This window comes from Heliangelus exortis, chromosome 16 (genome assembly GCF_036169615.1).
Source record: "Heliangelus exortis chromosome 16, bHelExo1.hap1, whole genome shotgun sequence".
NCBI lineage: Eukaryota > Metazoa > Chordata > Aves > Apodiformes > Trochilidae > Heliangelus > Heliangelus exortis.
Window position 1 is genome coordinate 15181326 of NC_092437.1, and position 18779 is coordinate 15200104.

The 18779-nt window shown below is 49.0% G+C and overlaps 1 protein-coding gene across 1 annotated transcript in view; it reads right to left on the reverse strand.

Moving 5' to 3' along the window:
• The window catches only part of CEP250 (centrosomal protein 250), a 34385-nt gene extending 15806 nt beyond the window's left edge, over window positions 1-18579 (reverse strand). The window contains exons 1-21 of the mRNA XM_071759848.1: window positions 18084-18579; window positions 17203-17259; window positions 16354-16421; window positions 15659-15824; window positions 14855-14961; window positions 13489-13707; window positions 12884-12980; window positions 12338-12436; window positions 11222-11383; window positions 10731-10909; window positions 10195-10377; window positions 9187-9331; window positions 8782-8928; window positions 8355-8585; window positions 6306-6499; window positions 3943-4070; window positions 3596-3765; window positions 2197-2376; window positions 1234-1368; window positions 778-921; window positions 40-341 (exon numbers count right to left, since the gene is read on the reverse strand). Of these exons, the coding sequence (XP_071615949.1) occupies window positions 40-341; window positions 778-921; window positions 1234-1368; window positions 2197-2376; window positions 3596-3765; window positions 3943-4070; window positions 6306-6499; window positions 8355-8585; window positions 8782-8928; window positions 9187-9331; window positions 10195-10377; window positions 10731-10909; window positions 11222-11383; window positions 12338-12436; window positions 12884-12980; window positions 13489-13707; window positions 14855-14961; window positions 15659-15824; window positions 16354-16421; window positions 17203-17259; window positions 18084-18188 (3218 nt within the window). The 5' untranslated portion in view covers window positions 18189-18579. The remainder of the gene's footprint in view (window positions 1-39; window positions 342-777; window positions 922-1233; window positions 1369-2196; window positions 2377-3595; window positions 3766-3942; window positions 4071-6305; window positions 6500-8354; window positions 8586-8781; window positions 8929-9186; window positions 9332-10194; window positions 10378-10730; window positions 10910-11221; window positions 11384-12337; window positions 12437-12883; window positions 12981-13488; window positions 13708-14854; window positions 14962-15658; window positions 15825-16353; window positions 16422-17202; window positions 17260-18083) is intronic.
• Window positions 18580-18779: the final 200 nt, after the last annotated feature.

Here is an 18779-nt window from a genome sequence, read left to right on the forward strand (position 1 = left end):
AGGGAAATTAACAGAATGGAGAGTCTCACAGGCTTTTACCTGGCTTTTTCACTCTCCAGAACCTTCAGTGAAGCCTGAAATTCAGTGTTGCGCCGCTCTGCTTCTTCCCATCGACTCCTTTCCCCCTCCAAGGTCTGCAGACACATTTGCAGCTTCTTGTTCTGATGTTCTACCTCCTCCCATTGAGTTCTCTCCTCCTCCAGGATCTTCTGGAGATGCACAACCTCCAGCACCTTCTGCCTTGACAGTTCCTGTGCCTCACTCAGATCTTGCTGAGCTTTGCGGCCAATCACTTGTTGGGACTCTTGGGATGCTGTGAGTTGAGATGTCAGCTCCTCCACCTCAAGTGAAACAGAACAAAGCAATCAAAGACCACAGCTTCCCACTGCCAGCTCTATCATGTACTGTGAGGAAAGGGAAAGAACAGCTTTAAATTTCACCCTGTCGTGAGAGTAACAGATTCACAACAGGCACAGCTGACTTGTTGAAAAATCTTACTGGGTCACCATGTTTATCTGAAAAAGCACCTTCAAAACCAAGACCAGCAGGAACAGGCCAGCAGAAATTTATTCTGATGAGTGCTAGCAACAGGAAAAAGGACCAGTCCAGCTGTCCAGGCCAGCAGCTGAGCTTCAGCTGACCAGTAAGTCTGCTTCAGACCAGATGAGATGGAGACCACAGTGTGGGGATGACCCCATCAGCCTGCTCTGCAATGGAAAGGCAAGAAGGGGAGAGAGCTCATGTCTGATGAGTGGAGTAGCTATTGCTTTCAGTCACCTGTTTTTGTAGAGCATCCCTCTGCTGAAGCAGCATATTTGTCTCCTCCTTTATGGTTTTGAGTTCTTCCTTGTGCCTCTTCTCCACAGCTTTGATCTCACTCCGAGTTTCCTGCAGCTCTGCCTGCAGCTTTTCTGTCATGCTCTGGCAAACACAAATGGAGAGCAAGCTACTTGGACTGCCAACAGCTTCAGCTTTTTTCTGCCTCAAAATTACAATCATTCAGCCACTTCTGTCTGCTTTCCTACCCAGCTCTGCTTCTGTGCAACCTTTCCTTCCTGTGGCTGCTCTCTGGAGCTCACCAGGCTCTGTGCTGCCAGTGCTGCAGCAGCCCTTGCCTCCTCAATCCCAGCACTTAGGTTTTCCTTCCCTGTTACTGCCCTTCACTCTTTCCTGGTGCTCTCAGCCTACAGCCAAGGCTCTGTTCCTTCAGCTTCCCCCACAAGTCAGACTCACCTGCCCATTCTCTTGCTGCTCTTCCATCTCCTGCCTGAGCAGCTCTAGCTGCTGATGGGCTTCTCTCAGCTCTCCCTGAGTCTGCAGCAGTGTCTCCAGCAAAGCTTTCTTCTCACGCTCCTTTTCTAGCAGGGCCTGAAATAAAGAGAAGATGGCTTTGACCTTTCCACACAAAGCCTGTGAGGCAAGACCCAAATGCTGAGGGGCTCAGGTCTTCTCAAAGCACTGTGCTGTTGGTCTCCTTGGTCATCAGCTGCCCCTGTGGAGACACAGTGAGACTGGCAGCATAAACATGCTCCCTCCACAGTACAGGCACAGTCCTGACATTCCAGGGACATGCTGCCACCTCTGAGCACTGCCCAGTCCCTTCAGTACCTGTGGACACAGCTGAGCTGGGGCACTGCTGTCCCAAGGCACTCTGCATAAAGAGTGGGTAGGACACTCTATGACAGGCTTCCCTTGAGAGCTGGGCACAGAATAGTTAACCAGCAAATCACTTGAAACACTGCCCAGAAGACATCCCTGTTTTCCTGCTCAGAAATAGTTCAGAGGAGCCTTAACAAATTTTTTTCTTTTGTCAACAACCCTGCCACGTCCTCCTCATCCCCCCCATACAAATCCCCATCCTCCTGGGGATTCAGTGCTACCAATTCATTTTGGTCTTAGATGTAAAGGCTATAGGCATGTATCAGTACATATCAAAACAAGACCAAGCAGAGACTGTGAAGACAGTCTGTGGTCTTAACAAAGAAAAAGAACACAACAGCAGCACAAAAATCTCAGCTGAAAGGTGACATTTCTGTCTGGCTTCCTATGAGAGGAAGCCCCAAAAATAGCCCTTCACCTCCCCAGATTCACTGTAGAAATGATGCAGGGCAAGCTCCTCACAGCCTCACATCCAGCCATCTCCCACAGCTCAGACCTCGCAGAAATCCCCCCAGATCCTCCTTGCTCAGTGGTTACCTCTTGCTTGGCATTTTCATCTCTGGTTCTTTCTGCTTCTTGTTGAGCTTGCATGGTAGCAGCTTCCTGCTTCACATCAAACAGCTTCTTCTCATGCTCCCCTTCTGTCTCTGCCTTCTCTTTTTCCCATTTCTCCAGCATCTCCTGCAGCTCTGAGTGGTGCCTCTCCCGCTCGCTTGCCTGATGAGGGAAGGAGAAGACTTCAAGATTCATTTCAGCCAAGCTCCTCAAAAAACAAACAAACAAAAAAAAAAAAACCAAAAAAACCCCACCACTACTTCATCCCTCCCACAATTCCCCCCTGAGCAGTGCCCAGTAGTGGCTTTGTGCTTTCCAGAAATCATGTCCTGGCAAGGAACTTAAAAGGAGGGTTCTTAAACAAATCATAGAACCTTTTAGGTTGGAAAAGACCTTGGACAGAGTGCAGCCACTAGGAAAAGGAGATGTTACCTTCCTCTCTGCAATGGCTGACTGCTTCCTAGCAAACCTCTTCCCAGGGTTTCTCTCTATTATCAATCAGTCCCTCTTTTTAAAGCTCATCTCTCTTTCTTCAATGAAAAGGTGACAGCAGGGTGAGAAAGCACAGCACCTGATGCCCCAGTCACAGGACAGAGACTGAGATACCAGGAACAAGGTACCTCATGTTCCACACGTTTCAAGCCCAAAGCCACCCTTGAGAATAACAGAAAGTTTGTTGGCAGCAATGTTAGGAGTCTGCTTCATGGTAGATGGGAGTCAGGTAAGATCCTGTGCTGCCCAGCTTTGGGCAGGGACCACTGAACCTTCTGCTGGAAGTCATTTTCATCCCCCTGCACCACTGAATCTGTGGCTGCATTTACTGTCCCAGCACAGCCCTGGGGCCTTCAAGTCCTTCCAAGTTTCAGCTGAGCCACTGGCTCTGCTGCCTGCCCTAACATCAGCCTGAGGAGGAGACTCTGGAGGCACCTTAGAGCTATCTTCCAGTACCTGAAGGGAACCAACAGGAAGTCCCTGGTGAGGGACTTTTTCATCAGTGTCCAGTGACAGGACAAGAGGAAATGGTTTTAAACTGAAGGAGAAGAGGTTTAGACTGCATCTTGGGAAGTTCTTCAGCAGAAGGGTGGTGAGACTCTGGGACAGATTGCCCAGAGAAGCTGTGGCTGCCCCTTCCCTGGAGGTGTTCAAGGTCAGGTTGGATGAGGCTCTGAGCATTCTGGTCTGGATGAAGGTGTCCTTGCCCACAGCAGGGAGGTTAAAGTAGATGAACTCTGAGGTCCCTTCCAACCTAAGCCATTCTGTGACTCTGTAACATGTGGCCTGTGACAGATGTTTGCTGACATTTAATACACTCAGGTGTTTATCCTTCTAAAGCCAGCCCACAAAGCTTGCTTGGAGAACTCAGAAGCACATTGTTTCCTACCAGGTCTTGCAGGAGCTTCTTTACTTCCACTTTGTGATCAGTTTCCTGAAGTTTGAGGTCACTCTCATACTGCTGCTCTGCCCTCAGGAGCTGCTGGGCCATGGCTTCCAGTTCCTGCTTCATGAGAGATCTCTCAGCTTCCAGCTCACATTGAAGACACTTCACTTCCCCTGCAAACATGACAAATGCCAAGATTCAGGCTACACAAGTGGTTCTGACTTTACTGACCCACAGACATTTGAATTTCAGTGTAGGAGGGATCTGCCTCCACCTCCTTCACTCCCCAGAAGCAGCTGTGGACAGAGCTGTTTTCATCCCATTCTCCCCAGGCAGGGGAAAGCTCTCACCTTGTATCACCTCCTTGGCCTGTGTGACTGTGTGAAGCTGGATTTCAAGCTGACTCCTGGTGATCTCCAGCTGAGATAAGTGTTGCTGAGCCTCAAACAGGCTGGATTCCAGGGTCTCCTTTGCTGACCTGCAAGTTGTGAATACAGAGAAATCAGTTTCTTGTGCCTGACACACACAGGATATTATTCCAGTAAGAAGTTGTTCAGGATCCCCTACACCTGAGTATGGAAAATGGGTTACATGGAAACTTGTAACCAGAAAACATTTAAAATTGCAATGCAGGCCCCTCTGAGGGAACACCCAGGCTCTCCTTATGGCCCAGCATAACCCAGAGAGCCCAGCCAAACTTCAGCTCAGCAGCCAAACCCTGAACTGCTGTTGTCTGACCTAGGACACACAGGCAGCCATGTGCCAGCGAGCAAAAACCAATCCTCTGCTCACAGCCCTCATCTCATCAGCACTTCCAACTTCTTCTGCAGGGGACAGAAGAGTATTTCCCTGACTGACTCATGACTTTTTAATGCTGTTGATAATGTAGGTAGAGGCAGGTGATTTTCCAGGTTCCTTATGCTGAAAACAGACTAAATAAATAAAATGGATGCCAGAGTAAAATCTCAAGCTTGTAGGAGCATCTGTGAGAAATATGAAGTAGATTTTATCTGAACAAGAACTACCTGCAACAAGAGACAGGTTTCCCTCAATTTAAACTGCTGGAAATTCAAAAGAAAAACTTGCTTCCTTTATTTAAGCATTGCTAACTAAGCAAGCAGTAGCCCAAAGGACTTGTTGCTCTTGTTGCATCCCTCATCTCCCACAGCTCTGTGTGTGACACAGGATTCAGGAGCTGCAGTTCCCACCCTGACCTAACACAGCACCCTGTGTGCTGGGTTCCTACAACACCCAGCACTGCCTCACTGCTACAGGGATGCAACTGGGAGAACATCCTTCCAGGTACAGGGCACCTGAGTGGTACAACAGTCAAACCCCAACTGCCCTGGGGTTTCACTGCTTTGATGGACAACAGGGGATTTATCCTCAAGAAGGAGAACAAGCTCATACTCCTCTTTCTCATTATGCCACTCTCTGGCAGGCCAAAGGAAACTTGCTGCATGTTAAGGAGAACTCAAAGTCAGGCTCAAAAACACAACAGAAGAGACAGAGTCCAAAACTGGGACAGCAAACAGCTCCTGAGAACAACACCTGGCAAGAACAGTGATGATTTTTCCTTATCTATTGACAAGGATTCCACATCACTGATTTGCCTCTGTAGAGAAAACTAATTTTGCACTTTCTACAAAAAATAAAAAGAGCTGAGCATTTCATAATGTAATAGCAGCCCAATAATTGACATAATTCACACATAATTAACACATCATTCAGTTTGGGCAAATAGGAGAAGCTGGAGCTCAGAAGAACAAGCAGCTCTCAGAAAGGGACTGAGTCTACCTGGTGTTTCTCAGCCTTGCTACCAACGTGCTCTGCACTGCTGAAGTGTGAAAGTCATGAGCATGAGAGGCAATCCCTCCACATCATCTGTACAGCTCTGCAAGATCAGAGGGCTTCAAAACAGCTAAGAGGAGGACAAATGTTTCAATACTTTGGTTTTCCTTTCCTTTTCTTTTTTTTTTTGAAAAGCAGAACTTTTTTCCACATTTGATCTTAGAAACCTGATACAGCAGAAGCACAGAACTTGCTTCTTCCCTGTACAGCTTCTCCAAAACATCTGTCTCCAAACAGCATGTGGTAAGGAGTACAGGATCCAGACATCACTCATGGGCAAGAATCCCCAAGACTGTTGAGATCATGCCAAAGAAGTTTCCCTGCTGGTGGTGTACCCAGCCCTGGGGCTGCAGCACAGGTTACAGGAGTTTGCTTGGACAGAGAAGGCCCTCAGGATTTTCTGCCTCTAGCTTCACCCTGAATGGCAGTGTCCTGCTCACAACACCCACAGGAAATAGCCTTGAATTCTCAAGATCTCACCTCAAACAACTTGATCAGGAAAGGTTTGTGGTCAAATGCACAGAACAAGAAACCAAAACCGGAGAGAAACTTCAGGTTTCAGTAAATGGTTTAATTATTTCTCAATTCAGAGCCCAGGTGGCTGCTTTGGACTTCACACAGGAACAGGCAAGGGGGCAGAAATGAACCCAAGGCTCAGGAGAGCTTTGCTATCTTTAACCATTAGAAAAATTACATTCAAAACATGATATACTGTTTTTTTTTTGCTTGAGATTCTTCCACTTTCTATCCATAGACCATGAAAACACCTGAAGAGCACACAGGCTGTACTGAATCCTTGTGTCATGGTTACCACCTTTCTGATTACAGACATTGAATCACCTCCTGCCTGACGTGTCCTTACCTGGCCTCTTCCAGCTGCTCTGAGAGGCCCTGCCTGTCCCTCTCCACAGCTGCCAGTCTCACCTCCAGGGCTGCCTTCTCATGCACCAACAACTCCTTCTCCTTGGACACCTTGGCCAGTGCCTGTCCCTGGAGAGAGGATTCCTGGCACAGCTGCTCCAGATGGCTCCGAGCTGACTCCTGCTGGTGGGAAACCTGAGAGTGGGACAGAACAGAGTTCAGAGTCCTTCCTCTGGAGCTCTGTGCAGGCTACAGGAGAAGAGGTCCTGTGGTGGGGGATGAAAGCTGAAGTGGATACCACACTGGGTGCTGAAAGGCACTGGGACTGTCAGCTTCAAAGTGGGGTGAAAGACCCTACTGGGCTGCCCAGGAGAAGACAGCTCCTTCAGCACAAACACACCTCCCCCAGGCTGCATGTTTTAATGCAATACACTGCATTTTCCAGAACTGCCACCTTGCAAACTAAAATTCTATCAGAGTCTATTCCAGTACTGGAAAATGTCAGGAAATGTTAAGCAAAAGCAACTTTGCTTGCTGAAGGAGGTAAAAATACATGTGGCTTCTCCTTCTAGGAAAAAATAAAAGATCAAAGTGTCACCTACTTCAGTGTGTAAAGCAGTTGGATGCAATGAGGTGATGCTTGGCAGGGAACCATCCCTGTGGTGAGCAGTGTCATTCAGTGGTTTATGAAAGTCTGATGTGGCCAAAGAGAAGGCAGAGCCTGTACAGTCAATCATCTCAACTTGTCTTGCACAAGAAGTTGTCTAATGTGCCTTGCTGGTGTTCAAGCTTGAAGATTAACCATGATTTCTATCTTTTGTTTCACCATAACACCTCTGCTGGGTATTTGCCAAACATAGCAGGTACTCCAAAACTCAAACTAGCAGAGAACAGACCATGACAAATAATTCCCTCAGAGTTACCCCACAATACCCAAGATTGTACATTATGAACTGACATTTAAATGAGAAACACATTAGTGTCCTCCAGTGACACAGCTCTCTCAAGCTCTTTTTCCAGGGTACTGAAGTCAGTCCAGAGTGAAGAGTCTTGTGTGATCACTTATTTCTCATCTCAAAGCCTAAAGAGGCTCTAACAACTCATAGAATCACAGAATTTTTTTGGTTGGAAAAGACCTTGAAGATCATCCAAGACCAACCATTCCCCCAGCACTGCCAAGGCCACCTCTGCCCCATGTCCCTCAGCACCACAGCCCCAGGGCTTTTGAATCCCTCCAGGGATGGGGACTCCAGCCCTGCCCTGGGCAGCCTGGGCCAGAGCCTGACAACTTCAGGAAAAAAAAATTCTTATTAATATCCAATCTAAACCTCCTCTGGTGCAACTTGAGGCCATTCCCTCTTGTCTTGTTACCTGGGAGAAGGCACCAACCCCTCTCACTCCAACCTTCTTGTTGAGAAAGTTGAGTTGCAGAGATCCAGAAGGTCTCCCCTCAGCCTCCTCTGCTCCAGGATCAGCACCCCCAGGGCCCTCAGCCCCTCCTGGGCAGACTTTGTGCTCCAGACCCTTCCCCAGCTTTGTTGCCCCTCTCTGGACACACTCCAGCCCCTCACCCTCCTTGTCCTGAGGGACCCAAAACTGAGCCCAGGGGCACAATCCCTGCCCTGGTCCTGCTGGCCACACCAGTGCTGACAAAAGCCAGGAGGCTGTTGGCCTTCTTGGCCACCTGGGCACTTGCTGGCTCATATCCAGACAGATGTGGACCAACACCCCCAGGTCCTTTCCCTCCCGGGAGCTTTCCAGCCACAAAGTTGCATTAAAATTCTGATACTTTCAAGGTGCCATTCCCACTCTTGGCAACACAAACCAGCAGACACTGACTTGCAGCTTTGTCCTGCTCTCCAGGCTCAAGCAAATGGAGATCAGAAAGTTATGGAGTTCACAATAAAAAGCATAAATAAAACCATGCAGCCTGGTTTTATGCCTCAGGAAAGGATTTGGAGCTACAGGGTTTGTTTCTTTTGCCACATGTAACAGTCATAGCCCCATTCAGCCACATGCCCACCCAAGAGACCCAGGTTTTTGGTCTCACCTGACTGAGTTTCTCTTGGGTTTCTTCCTTCTCCCCTGCCAGTATGTTCAGCTGTAACTGCAGCCCCTCCTGTTGCTCCTCTGCTTTCTTCAGCAGCTGCTCCAGGTGGGCTTTCTCTGTACAGAGCTCTTCATTTGTTCTTTCACACAAGCTCAGCTTCTCCTGCCCAGACAGCTTTGCTCTCTCCACCTCACCCACTTTACTTGTCAGAACTTCATTCTCTTGCTCCAGCTACAAGCACAGAAGCAGAGAGGAAATAAAAAAGAAATAAAATGAAATACAGTCAGATTTACAACGAAGGTTTGGCTTGGACAGAAAAAGGAACATTTCCATATTCAGTCACTCACACTGACAGAAGGCATCAAGTCTGAGAAAAAGCAGCAGCTGGAGGTGAACACTTGGCAAAATCTCTGTCAGCTCTGCTCACCTGCAGCACAAGTTCATTCAGTTGGACTTTATCCAAGGCAAGAGCTTCATTGATGCTGCTCATCTTCACTGTGGCAACCTGGAGATCAGCTACTTCAGCACTCAGCTTATTCTGAGCCCCTGTCAACTCTGCTACTGACTGCTCTGCCTGAGGAGACAAAGGAACAGGACAACAGAGGTAGGAACACCCCTGACTTCAAGCAGCACCCCCACATCCCCTGGGTGTCTCTGGCATGTTCCCAGTTCAGCAAAAGGGGACAAACTACCCCAAAGAGCCTGTGTGGTCTGATCACCATTTTCCAAGGACAACAACATTTTCCCCATCTTGTTCAGCCAGCACCTGTGGTGGTCTTGCTATTACAAGTCTCTTTCTCACAAGTGCTACCTAGGAATAAAGTGACCATACCTTACCCAGGGCCCTGGAAAGCTCATCCTTTTCTTGCTCCAGCAGGTCTCTCTGTAGCTGCAACTTCTCCAGTGTCTCTCTTGTGATTATCAGCTCACTCTGTAATGATGAATGTTTTCCTTCAAGAACAGCTAAGTCCTTCAGTCTGTGAGCAGGGGAGAGACAAACCAGTTTTTAATATAAAACGTTCTTATTTCCAAAATGAAGAGTACAGACAAATCCCCAGAAGTGGGAGGCTGAAAGATTTCCAACAGCTTTCTATTTACACATAAAGAATGCTGGAATTTCCTGACCAGAGTTGCATCCTCTTTGTCATTGATGTGAATGAAACATTTCCCACTGAGAAAGTAAAACATGTTTGCAGAAATGTCAGAATGTTTCCAAAATATCTCAGATATTCCCAACTAAACAGATTCCTGCCTGTTAGTTCTGTCTCTCCTGTTCAACACAATGGATGCAAGACTTTCCCAAGTCCAGGTTAATATTCTCACAATTACTCTTGCCTTCAGCTGTGAAATGCAGCAGTCTCCTTGGGGAGGAGATGTCTAGGAAATTCTGATCCAATAATCAGAGGATGATTCAGGCTGGCAGGGACTCCAGGAGCCCAATCTTCAGCTCCAAGAGCTGGGGTCAGCTATGAGATCAGTCCAGGCTGCTCAACCCACACAGCTGGGACTTCCAAATTTCCAGGGATGGAATCTGCACAACCTCTTTAAGGAACCTGTTCTGCTGCATGATTGCCTTCAGGGTTCAACTTTTTTTACTCCTTAAATGCAGTCTGAACCTCTCTCACTTCAGCTGTCATCAATACTCTGGTCAGGCTTGGAATGATTTCTTTAAAGGGTTGTAAAGAAAGCAGAAGGAGGCAGCCATGCTGTGTGCCAGTCAGCAGCCAGGCCCATCTGTGTGCTCCCTGCACCCTTCTGCTGACAAAATGGGTGAAAAATCATTCTTTTACAATGGGCCTCCTAAAGCCCAGCTCTGCCTAGAGAAAGCTTTACCACTCACAGGAGCTCCTGCTCATGCTGTGCTCTCTCCATCATCTCTTGCTGCTCCACTTTTTCCCCCTGGGCTGAATCTTCCTTCAGCTGCAGCTCAGTGTTAGTTTGTTGCAGGCGTGAGGCTTCTTGCTCTGTTTCTTCCAGCTGATGCTGTAGCTCTTCCCTGCTTCTCTGAAGGTTTGCACAGTCACTGAAGAGACAAGGGCTGGTTAGAAAAATGAACAGGCCTCAAGAATCACAGATCCCATTTTCATCATGCACAGTAAGAAAGAACTTGCTCTTGCTCTCAACAGGAAACAGGAGAAAAAGGAAAAAGAAATAAAAAGCTTTTGCCTCCACTCAGTGAGAAGCAGTGTCTAGGGAAGGGCAAAGAACAGAATTCAGAGCAGCAGCTTGTTCAGAGTGAAGCATCTTGTATTCCAACATCACACTGAATCTCCAAGAGAGCCTTAGGATTTCACAGCAGAGCATGAAAAGCAGAGACAGGAGGATGCAGAAATGCCAAACAGAGGCACACACCTGACAGGACAGGTGAGGTCTCACCTTCTGAGTGCTTCCACCAGAGACTGGAGGTGCTGCTGGTGGCTGCTGGATGTTTTGCATTCCTCCTCCAGTTGCTCAAGCCTTTGCTGCAGCTTCCTGCACTTCTCCTCCTGCTGCCTGTGCTGGTGCTGCAGGAAATTGATGGAGTCCTGCCTGGCAGAAAGCTCTTCCCTTAGGGCCTGCAAGGAATGGGCAGGGAAAGGGCACAAACTGGCAATAAGGAGCAGGGAGGATGGGTCCAGATAGGTGGGAGAAGCAAGCAGAGAGACAGCTCACCTGAAGGCAAAAGCTGTGATGAGGGGGTGGCAATCAAGGAGAGGAAAGCAGAAAAACAAAGAGCTGGTGTGACTGGCAAGGCAGGACTGTCCCATGAGTGGGAAGGCTGGGAAGAAACTGGCTGAACTGGCCAAATAAATGGAAAGGTTTCAAGCTAACTGAGACATTAGCAGCTGAGCCTGTGGGGAGCAGTGAAGATAAGCAGGACTTCTCACCTGTGTTGCTCTTCTCTTCCTTGCCAGTGCTTCCTGAACCAATATAAAGCTGTGCTCTGCATCCATGGAGCTCAGATGAGAGAGGATGTTGCTGGACTCTGTGTGCTGGGAGCTGTCAGTGCAGAGAATGCTGACCACGCTGTCACTGTCATCTAACACCACCTGGAAGCACAAATCAAGATGTTACTCTTTGCTCATTCCACTTGGTCTTCTTAAACCATTTCTCCTTTTCCCTTCACTTTGGCCTAAAGTCATTAAAAACTCAATTCTTTCCCTTCTTCAGTCAACAAAGACTGTGACCTGTGACCACAAGTCCTCCAGGCATTTTTTAATCCAGCCACTATAGACAGGAAGACACAAGTGTGAAATGACTGGGGACTGCTGAGGGCTCCACTTTTTGAAAGTTTTTAGGAATTATTTTGGTCTCCTTCAGCTTCTCAGAGCACATCCACAAGTAGGAGACCAACACTGAAAGTAGCAAAGAAAGGAAACATGAACACTGCCCAGGGAATTACTCTGAACACTTGTGCAAGGGAATAAAAATTACTAAAATAAGAGAAAAAAAAAGATTTTGTGAGAGGCTGTGTAAAAGATCTGATGAGTAAACACCCCTCCACAGAGCCCAGTTTAGGCCTAAGTTAAAGTTCCCCTTGGACAATCAGGCCAGCTGTGATTCTGGGGAGCTGATTCTGGTCAGTGAAGGGAGAGTGAAGGAGGGGAGCTGGCAGACACATCACTTGAGTCAGTCACCTTTTATAAAAACCTGAAGAACAGCAGAGTCATTGCTAAAAGAGAGTGGGGAGAGCTGCCAAACAACACTGGAATACAAATGTCAAGCAGCCAGCTCAGAAAGCACAGTCCAAACGTGACCTCAGTGGGACAGTACCAAGGCAATGGTACCAAGACTTGCAGTGACTCAGCTGAAGCATCATAGGAAAGCAAACATGGGATAGCAACAGATTTTATGTCATAAAAGTGGCATAAAAATTGAACAGCCAGAAGCAGTTCAGGTAGACAGCATAGAAGATGTGTACCTATTCCCTGGGCTAATCTGCTGCCTTCCTCAAGGACTTTTAGAACAAATTTACAGCGACACAGCCCCTACTCCATACTCACCTCAGTTATATCTTTTAACAGCTTTTGGAGGGAAAGATTCTCTTCTTTGGCACTTTTAGTCAGTGAAGCTTCATATTCTTTCTCTAACTGACTTGCTTCCTGAGAACAGAATAAGGAAAGGGTGGGCAGGGAAGAGCTGCTCCCCTCTGCCCCACTCCCATCCTCAGTGGCACTGCCATGCCTCAGCCCCAGTGACTCCTGTACAGCCCCTCCCAAACTATTCAGTTGCTTCTTTGCTAAAACTTACGAAGAGAAAGACCACTGTCCAGTGTTTATAGGCTGTGGTGGAGCTGCCATGCCCAAGGGACTTTAATCCCTAGAGATTTCATGTCACAGGCAGGAGAGTGCAAGCCCTGAAGACACCTGAGTTGTCTGCAGCTCCCCTGCCCTGGGCTGACTCCATGTGTGCCAAACATGAGGAATATTTGGGCTGCTGCTCCCAGCCAGTTGGCAGCTTTACCACCCCTTCTCTTGAGGAAGCCACTCTCCTGTGCTCAGGCCAGAGACTGAACCCTGGGCTATCTCCCAAATCAAGGTAAAACATACTAGAATCTCCACAGTGTCATTCAGTGTTTTGATGGTCTTCTCCTTCTCCTCCATGTGCTTCTGAGACTGCACAAGCAAGGCAGAGAGCTCCATCACCCTGAGAAGAGAAGGGCCATGTGCCATTCCAAAGCACTGCACACCACCACCAGTTACAGAGCTGGGCAGCTCACAGAGCTCAGCAGAGGCAGCACAGCAGAGGCAGCACAGCAGAGGCAGCCTTCATCTCTAGGGGTTAATATGTGTGATGCTGCAACACTCTCTGTACAGGGCTGCTAAGTGCTCATGATGGCTCTGGGCAATTTCCTCCCAACTCCTTCAGCACAGCCCTGGGTAGCAGAAGGGCTGTACCAGAGACTGAGCTGTCTTCTGCTGGACACCAGGAATCAGTTAACAGCAAAAACATTGAAATGTGTAATAACTTTTCCATTCCTGTGTTACTCAGAAGACCTCTGTCAGACTCTCCTTTCTCTGGAAGGCAACAGTTGGATTAAGGACAGGAGAGGCTGTACAGGATGGGTGAGGTTTCAATGTATACACAGCCTGTCTACCAACCAAGCAGCCACAAAAGATAATGTTGGTCACAGCAAAGTTTAAAACACCTCTACCTGTCTTGAAGCTCCTTCTTCTCCAGGTCCCCCTTGGCTTGTAAGCACATCATTTCCTGACTCTTCTCAATGATTTCTTGCTGCTGTGCTTGATACCTTAGGACAGATCTACCCAGAGTGACAGACTCCCAGAGCTGTGCACTGGAGTTGAGATGGGAGCAGTTCTGCAGTATAGATCCAGAAAGCCTCATCTGCTCAGCCTTCAGCTCTGACAAATCTCTGAAGAAGAATAAAGAAGGAGCTCATGTTCACAACACCATCTGTATCACTGGACTCACTCCTGAAGCATGTAAATGCCCGAGTAAAAGCTGGCAGGAAAGATGACATCTCTGCTGGGGACAAGGCATTCATCTGACATTTTGGGATGAGGACATGTCCTGACAGTTGATCAGTGAGTCTACTGGAGAGTTGAGAAATGAGTCTGTTTTCTCCTCAGAGATAGGAACAGATGTATGGCAGAGCCAGAAAGCTTCAAGGACCTCTCATCACTCTTACTAATTGTTGTTCCTGCTCTGTCCTATTAACACCCTCTAATTATCATTAATAGATGTAAGGAATTTTACCTTCAGGGACCTGTTATTATTAACACCTGGACTGCTAAGAGGCTCATGATGATACCCACATAATAAACGTTTCAGGAAGGTGGTGTAAAATGTCATTTTTAAAAAAGCATAAATAAACACTTTTATAAATAAAATAGATCAGGCATAGCCTACACATTAAGGAAGGCTTATAATTGAACTAGGTAAGTGGCTGACAGAAGCCCAGAGTTTGAAATTGCATGCTGACAGCAGCAGACTGTCCTGTCTATACTGCTTTTGTTTGTGCAGAAGGCAGCAGTGAGAAAGGAGCTTCAGAAGGCCCAAGACCAAAACTTAAAAAAATAAAAAATTATAAACGTTATCAAAATAAGCACAATAAACTAGATAAATGCAGTAACATGGTAGAGGAGCTATTCCTTCTGTCAACAATGTCAGCATAAGAATAAGCAGCTGCAAACTGCCCAGAATAAATGCAAGGTGGAAATAAGAGGAAAAAAACCAATGTATATTCATGAATGATCTTTCCATTGCAAGCAGTGGGAAAAGAAGCTCAGTGAGAACCAAGACAGATTTTCATATACCTCTATAAAGGGATGTGTCCATGTTAAAATGCATAAACTTAACTACAGTCAAGGTCATCCCTTCAGAGCCTCTGCATTGTTCTAGCCCAAACCTCTCAGTTCCATCTGAAAACCAATACCAAACAAAACGATTCTGCAAACAGCCTGGAGCTGCTTTAATGGCATTGCAAAAGTGGCATCGAGGCTCAGAAAGGTGTGTGAGGGAAGAGGTCCTGGGCAGGAGCAGGAGCTGTGTCCGCTCACCTCTCCGTCGCTGTCTTCATCTCCAGGAAATGGCGGCGCAGGGTGACCGCCTGGCGCCACAGCCTCAGCAGCCGGCTGTGCTCACCCCGTAAGTAGCTGTCATAAAGCTAAACACACAAAAACAAAAAGAAAGAAATGCCCACTCAGCCTCTGCTGTCACTGTACAGGTCCTAGAGATAGGAGAGAGTGCAACCACCACCACCACCAGGTCTCCTTCAGCAGCGATTCCAACCGGGGCGTCAAGGCCTGGAGAGGCCCCATGGGAGCATCCTCAGCAGAACGAGCACAGCAGGGAACACCCTGCTCCAGCAGAAGTGGGTATCAGCAAAGCAAACTGACCCTGATCCACCACCTACATTGCAGAGGAGTCTCACAATCTTGGAAGAGGAAGACAAAAACAAATAAGCCCCTCTAGCAAATCTAGCCCCTGTCAGATTTGCTTACAGCAAGGGAGGCCTGTCTTGTTATCCTGTTGGACAGCCTGAAAACACACACACCTCTCTCATCTCTGCTGCTCTGGAGGGAGATTAGGAACTATTCCAAAAATGAGGAGTCCTGTGTAACCTGTGCCCAGCACCAGCCAGCATTTGCCCTTGAGACTGAGCACTATGGTCACAGTTGGTTATCTTCCACCACCACCATCTGCTGACACTCCTCCCTCTCACACCCATCTTCTGCTCATCAACACTAAGACATCCTCAGCAGAGCCACAGCTTTCACATAACAGGTTCTCTATGCCAAAAAAAAAAAGCATCCTCATTCCACTCTGGCATCATGTCTGACATTCCCACAGCCTATCCCTACCTCACGGTCACTGCGCCATTCACTCTCCTTCAACTCCAGCTCATCCCGAGCCCTCATCCAATCTGCCATCAGTTTGCCAACATCTTCTTTGAGGGCTGAATTAATCTCATTTGCTTTCTCGAGGTGCTCCCTCAGGACAGTGTTCTCTTCAGCCAGATTCTCACACCTTGGAAAGGAGAAACAGCAATGAGGTCACTGAACAACTGCTATCCACCAGCTGCATCCCTGTGATTTTCCAGCTCCATCAACCCTGGCTTTGTTACCAAACTGGCAGGCAGTGAAAGTGCTTTCTAAAGATTCACTAAAATCTCCCTCTGATGGTGAATTTGTTTGCTGCTTCTTGCTTTGAGCCTTCAAATTCCATCTACAATTTTAGTCCCCCTTCCTCTCCAGCTGTGATGGTGGCCACAGCTCATGTCTGGCCTCGTGCTCTCTGGTCACTGTCTGTGTCACCTTTCACTAGCACTGCCCCAAGCTGCTCACCTCCTGAGCCACAGAGTCATTTAGGCTGGGAAGGGACCCAGAGTAACCCCCCACTGAAAACAGAGCCATGCAGCACACACCAGTGTGCTGTGCACACCAGTGCTGCACCACAGCACAGACTGGGGACACTAGGTAGCACTGAGAGGTTTTTCCTCCCTTCCATGAATATCCATGGTATATCCAAGGTACAACAGATTGCTTCTTCCTTGTACCTTTGCTGAAACAGTGCTCTCTCCAGGCTGTGGTCTTCTGTGGCTTCCCACCTGCCTGAAAGGGGTCCCTTAAGAAGAAAGAAAATGTTTAGTCACATTTTTGTGTTCCCTTCACAGTATCTCATCACTTTCCTCTGTTTGTTGGGCTCATGGCTCCTTCCAGGAATAACAGTGTTGTGACTACAGAGAGGAAAGGAGGGGGAGGGTGTTACTCAGAATCACAGAATCATAAGAGTTGGAAGGGACCTCTAGAGATCATCCAGTCCAACTCTCCCACTAAAGCAGGATCACCTGGAGCACACCACACAGGACTGCATCCAGGTGGGTTTTGAATATCTGCAAAGAAGGGGGCTCCCCTGTGCCAGTGTTCTGTCACCCTCATAATAAACAAGTTCTTATGTTTAAATGGAACTTCCTATGTTCCAGCTTGTGCCCGTTTCCCCTTGTCCTGTCAAGAAAAGGCAAAGAGCCAGCTCTGTATGTTGAACACCAGCATTTTGGCCTTCCAAAAGGCTCTGTTTGAACTGACTCTTTTTGGAGACAGACATATCATGTAACAGGCAGCACAGCCCTTCCTTGAGACCCAGGACAAATGTTACTCCAGCATTAAAGCAATTTTTCACAAAACAAAAATCCTTCTGGATGGGTTTTCTGGATTGGCATTTCTAGGACTACAGGCTGCTCAAGAATGGCAACTGGACAAAGCACTGAGAAGCAAACTTACAGCACTTTTTTAACCCCTTAGGAAACCAAATCTTGTTTTCTCTTTCATTGCTTTGGGGAGCTTTTCTTGTCTCCATTAAGGAGTGCTGTGTACAGCCCCTTTTAGTGAGCAACCTGCACACTCACCCCTCCTGCTTCCAGCTGCTGCTCCAGCTCTCTACACCGAGTCCGGTACTGCAGGACCTAGAGGGACACAGAGGATGGAGATGAGTGACTGCAGCCTGTAACCACCCCAGCTCCTCCTCCATTATTTTTTCTCCCAGTCTCTACAGCCCAAGCTCAATACACCGCACCGTGTTGCTGACACAGCCAACAATAAGTCATTAGGATATAGGTAAAGTTCACTTTAATATTAAAAAAAGTGAGAGAGGGCTGCTTCTTTCACATGTAGCATCATCTGCTCATCCTGCAACAGTGAAGACAAACAGAATGGCAACAGAGACAGAGCAGGCCTATGGCCACTCACGGCCATTCTGCATTTCCAGCCCACAGGGTCCTTAGAGAATTGAGCTTTCCAAACCGTTTTTCAGTATTAAGCAAGTAAAGTTATCTCTGCCCATGGTCCTGCTCTGGCACTGCAGCCTGGGGAGCGTTGAGCTCCAGCAGACAGGCACGGCCAGGAACAGCAGGGACATGTTAGAGCAGCGCTGTGACCCCGAGGGGCACCGTGCAGGGCATGGTCTGCCCCGACCCTCTCCAGCTCCGGCCCCCTGCCCGCCCGGGAGAACCAGACCGGAGCTGCCGGCCCTGTCCCGGGCCGTCCGACCCCTCCCCACCGGGCTCCACATCGCACCTGCGGGGCAGCCCCCGAGCACGGCACCGAGCTGGGGAGAAGCTCCGGGCTCTGTCCTCAGCGCCGGGCTCGGTGCCGTCCCACGCCCGCGGCAGCGCCGGGGAGGACTCCGGAAAGGCCCCGGTGGGGCCGCGTGTCCGCTCCCCGACATCGCCGCCGCCGGGACCCCTCTGAGCGCGGCGCGGGCACCCCGGGCAGCGGCCCCGCTCCTCACCTTCCCCTGCAGCTGCCGCACCAGCACCGCCTGGCGCTGCCGAGCCTCCTCCGAGCGTTGCAGCGCTGCCAGGCCCCGCGCCTCCTCCCCGGGCCCCGCCGCCATCACCGCCCCGGCTGCCGGGCCCGCCGCCCGCTCCTTCCCGCCCCGCGGCGGGGGCTGCTCCGCGGCCTGCTCTGGCGGCCCCGGCGGAGCGGGACAGACACCCTGCCCGCAGGGACCCGGGGCTGAGCCCGCCCCGGTAGCGCTGGGCTCCGGTCAGGGCCCCCGGGCGGGCGAAACGCTGCGTGCGGAGCCTGGGAGAGAAAGGGCGGGAGGAGACGTTCCGGGAGAGCCGAGTGAGGGGATCTGGGGAGCCGGGGGCAGGAAGGGTGGGACCGCAGTGACAGAGGGAAGGAAGGACCCGTGCTTTCGGCGCACGGAGAGCTTTCGGCAAGCTCGGGATTTGTACGAAACGCTTCAGCTTCAGCCCTGGGCTGCCACTGGAGCTCCACTCTGGTACAAAGCCCGAAAGAGAGATGGAATTATTAAATCTTTTTCTCCGCGTTTTGCAGGATGCACAGGACAGACTGCAAGCAGTTAGAGAAAAACTGGTATGGGGGACAAGGCTTCAAATTTACAGGATGACGTGCTCTATTAATTTTTATTTCATAAGCTCATGAAGAAATACAACAAACAGGTTTCAGCCCTCCTTGT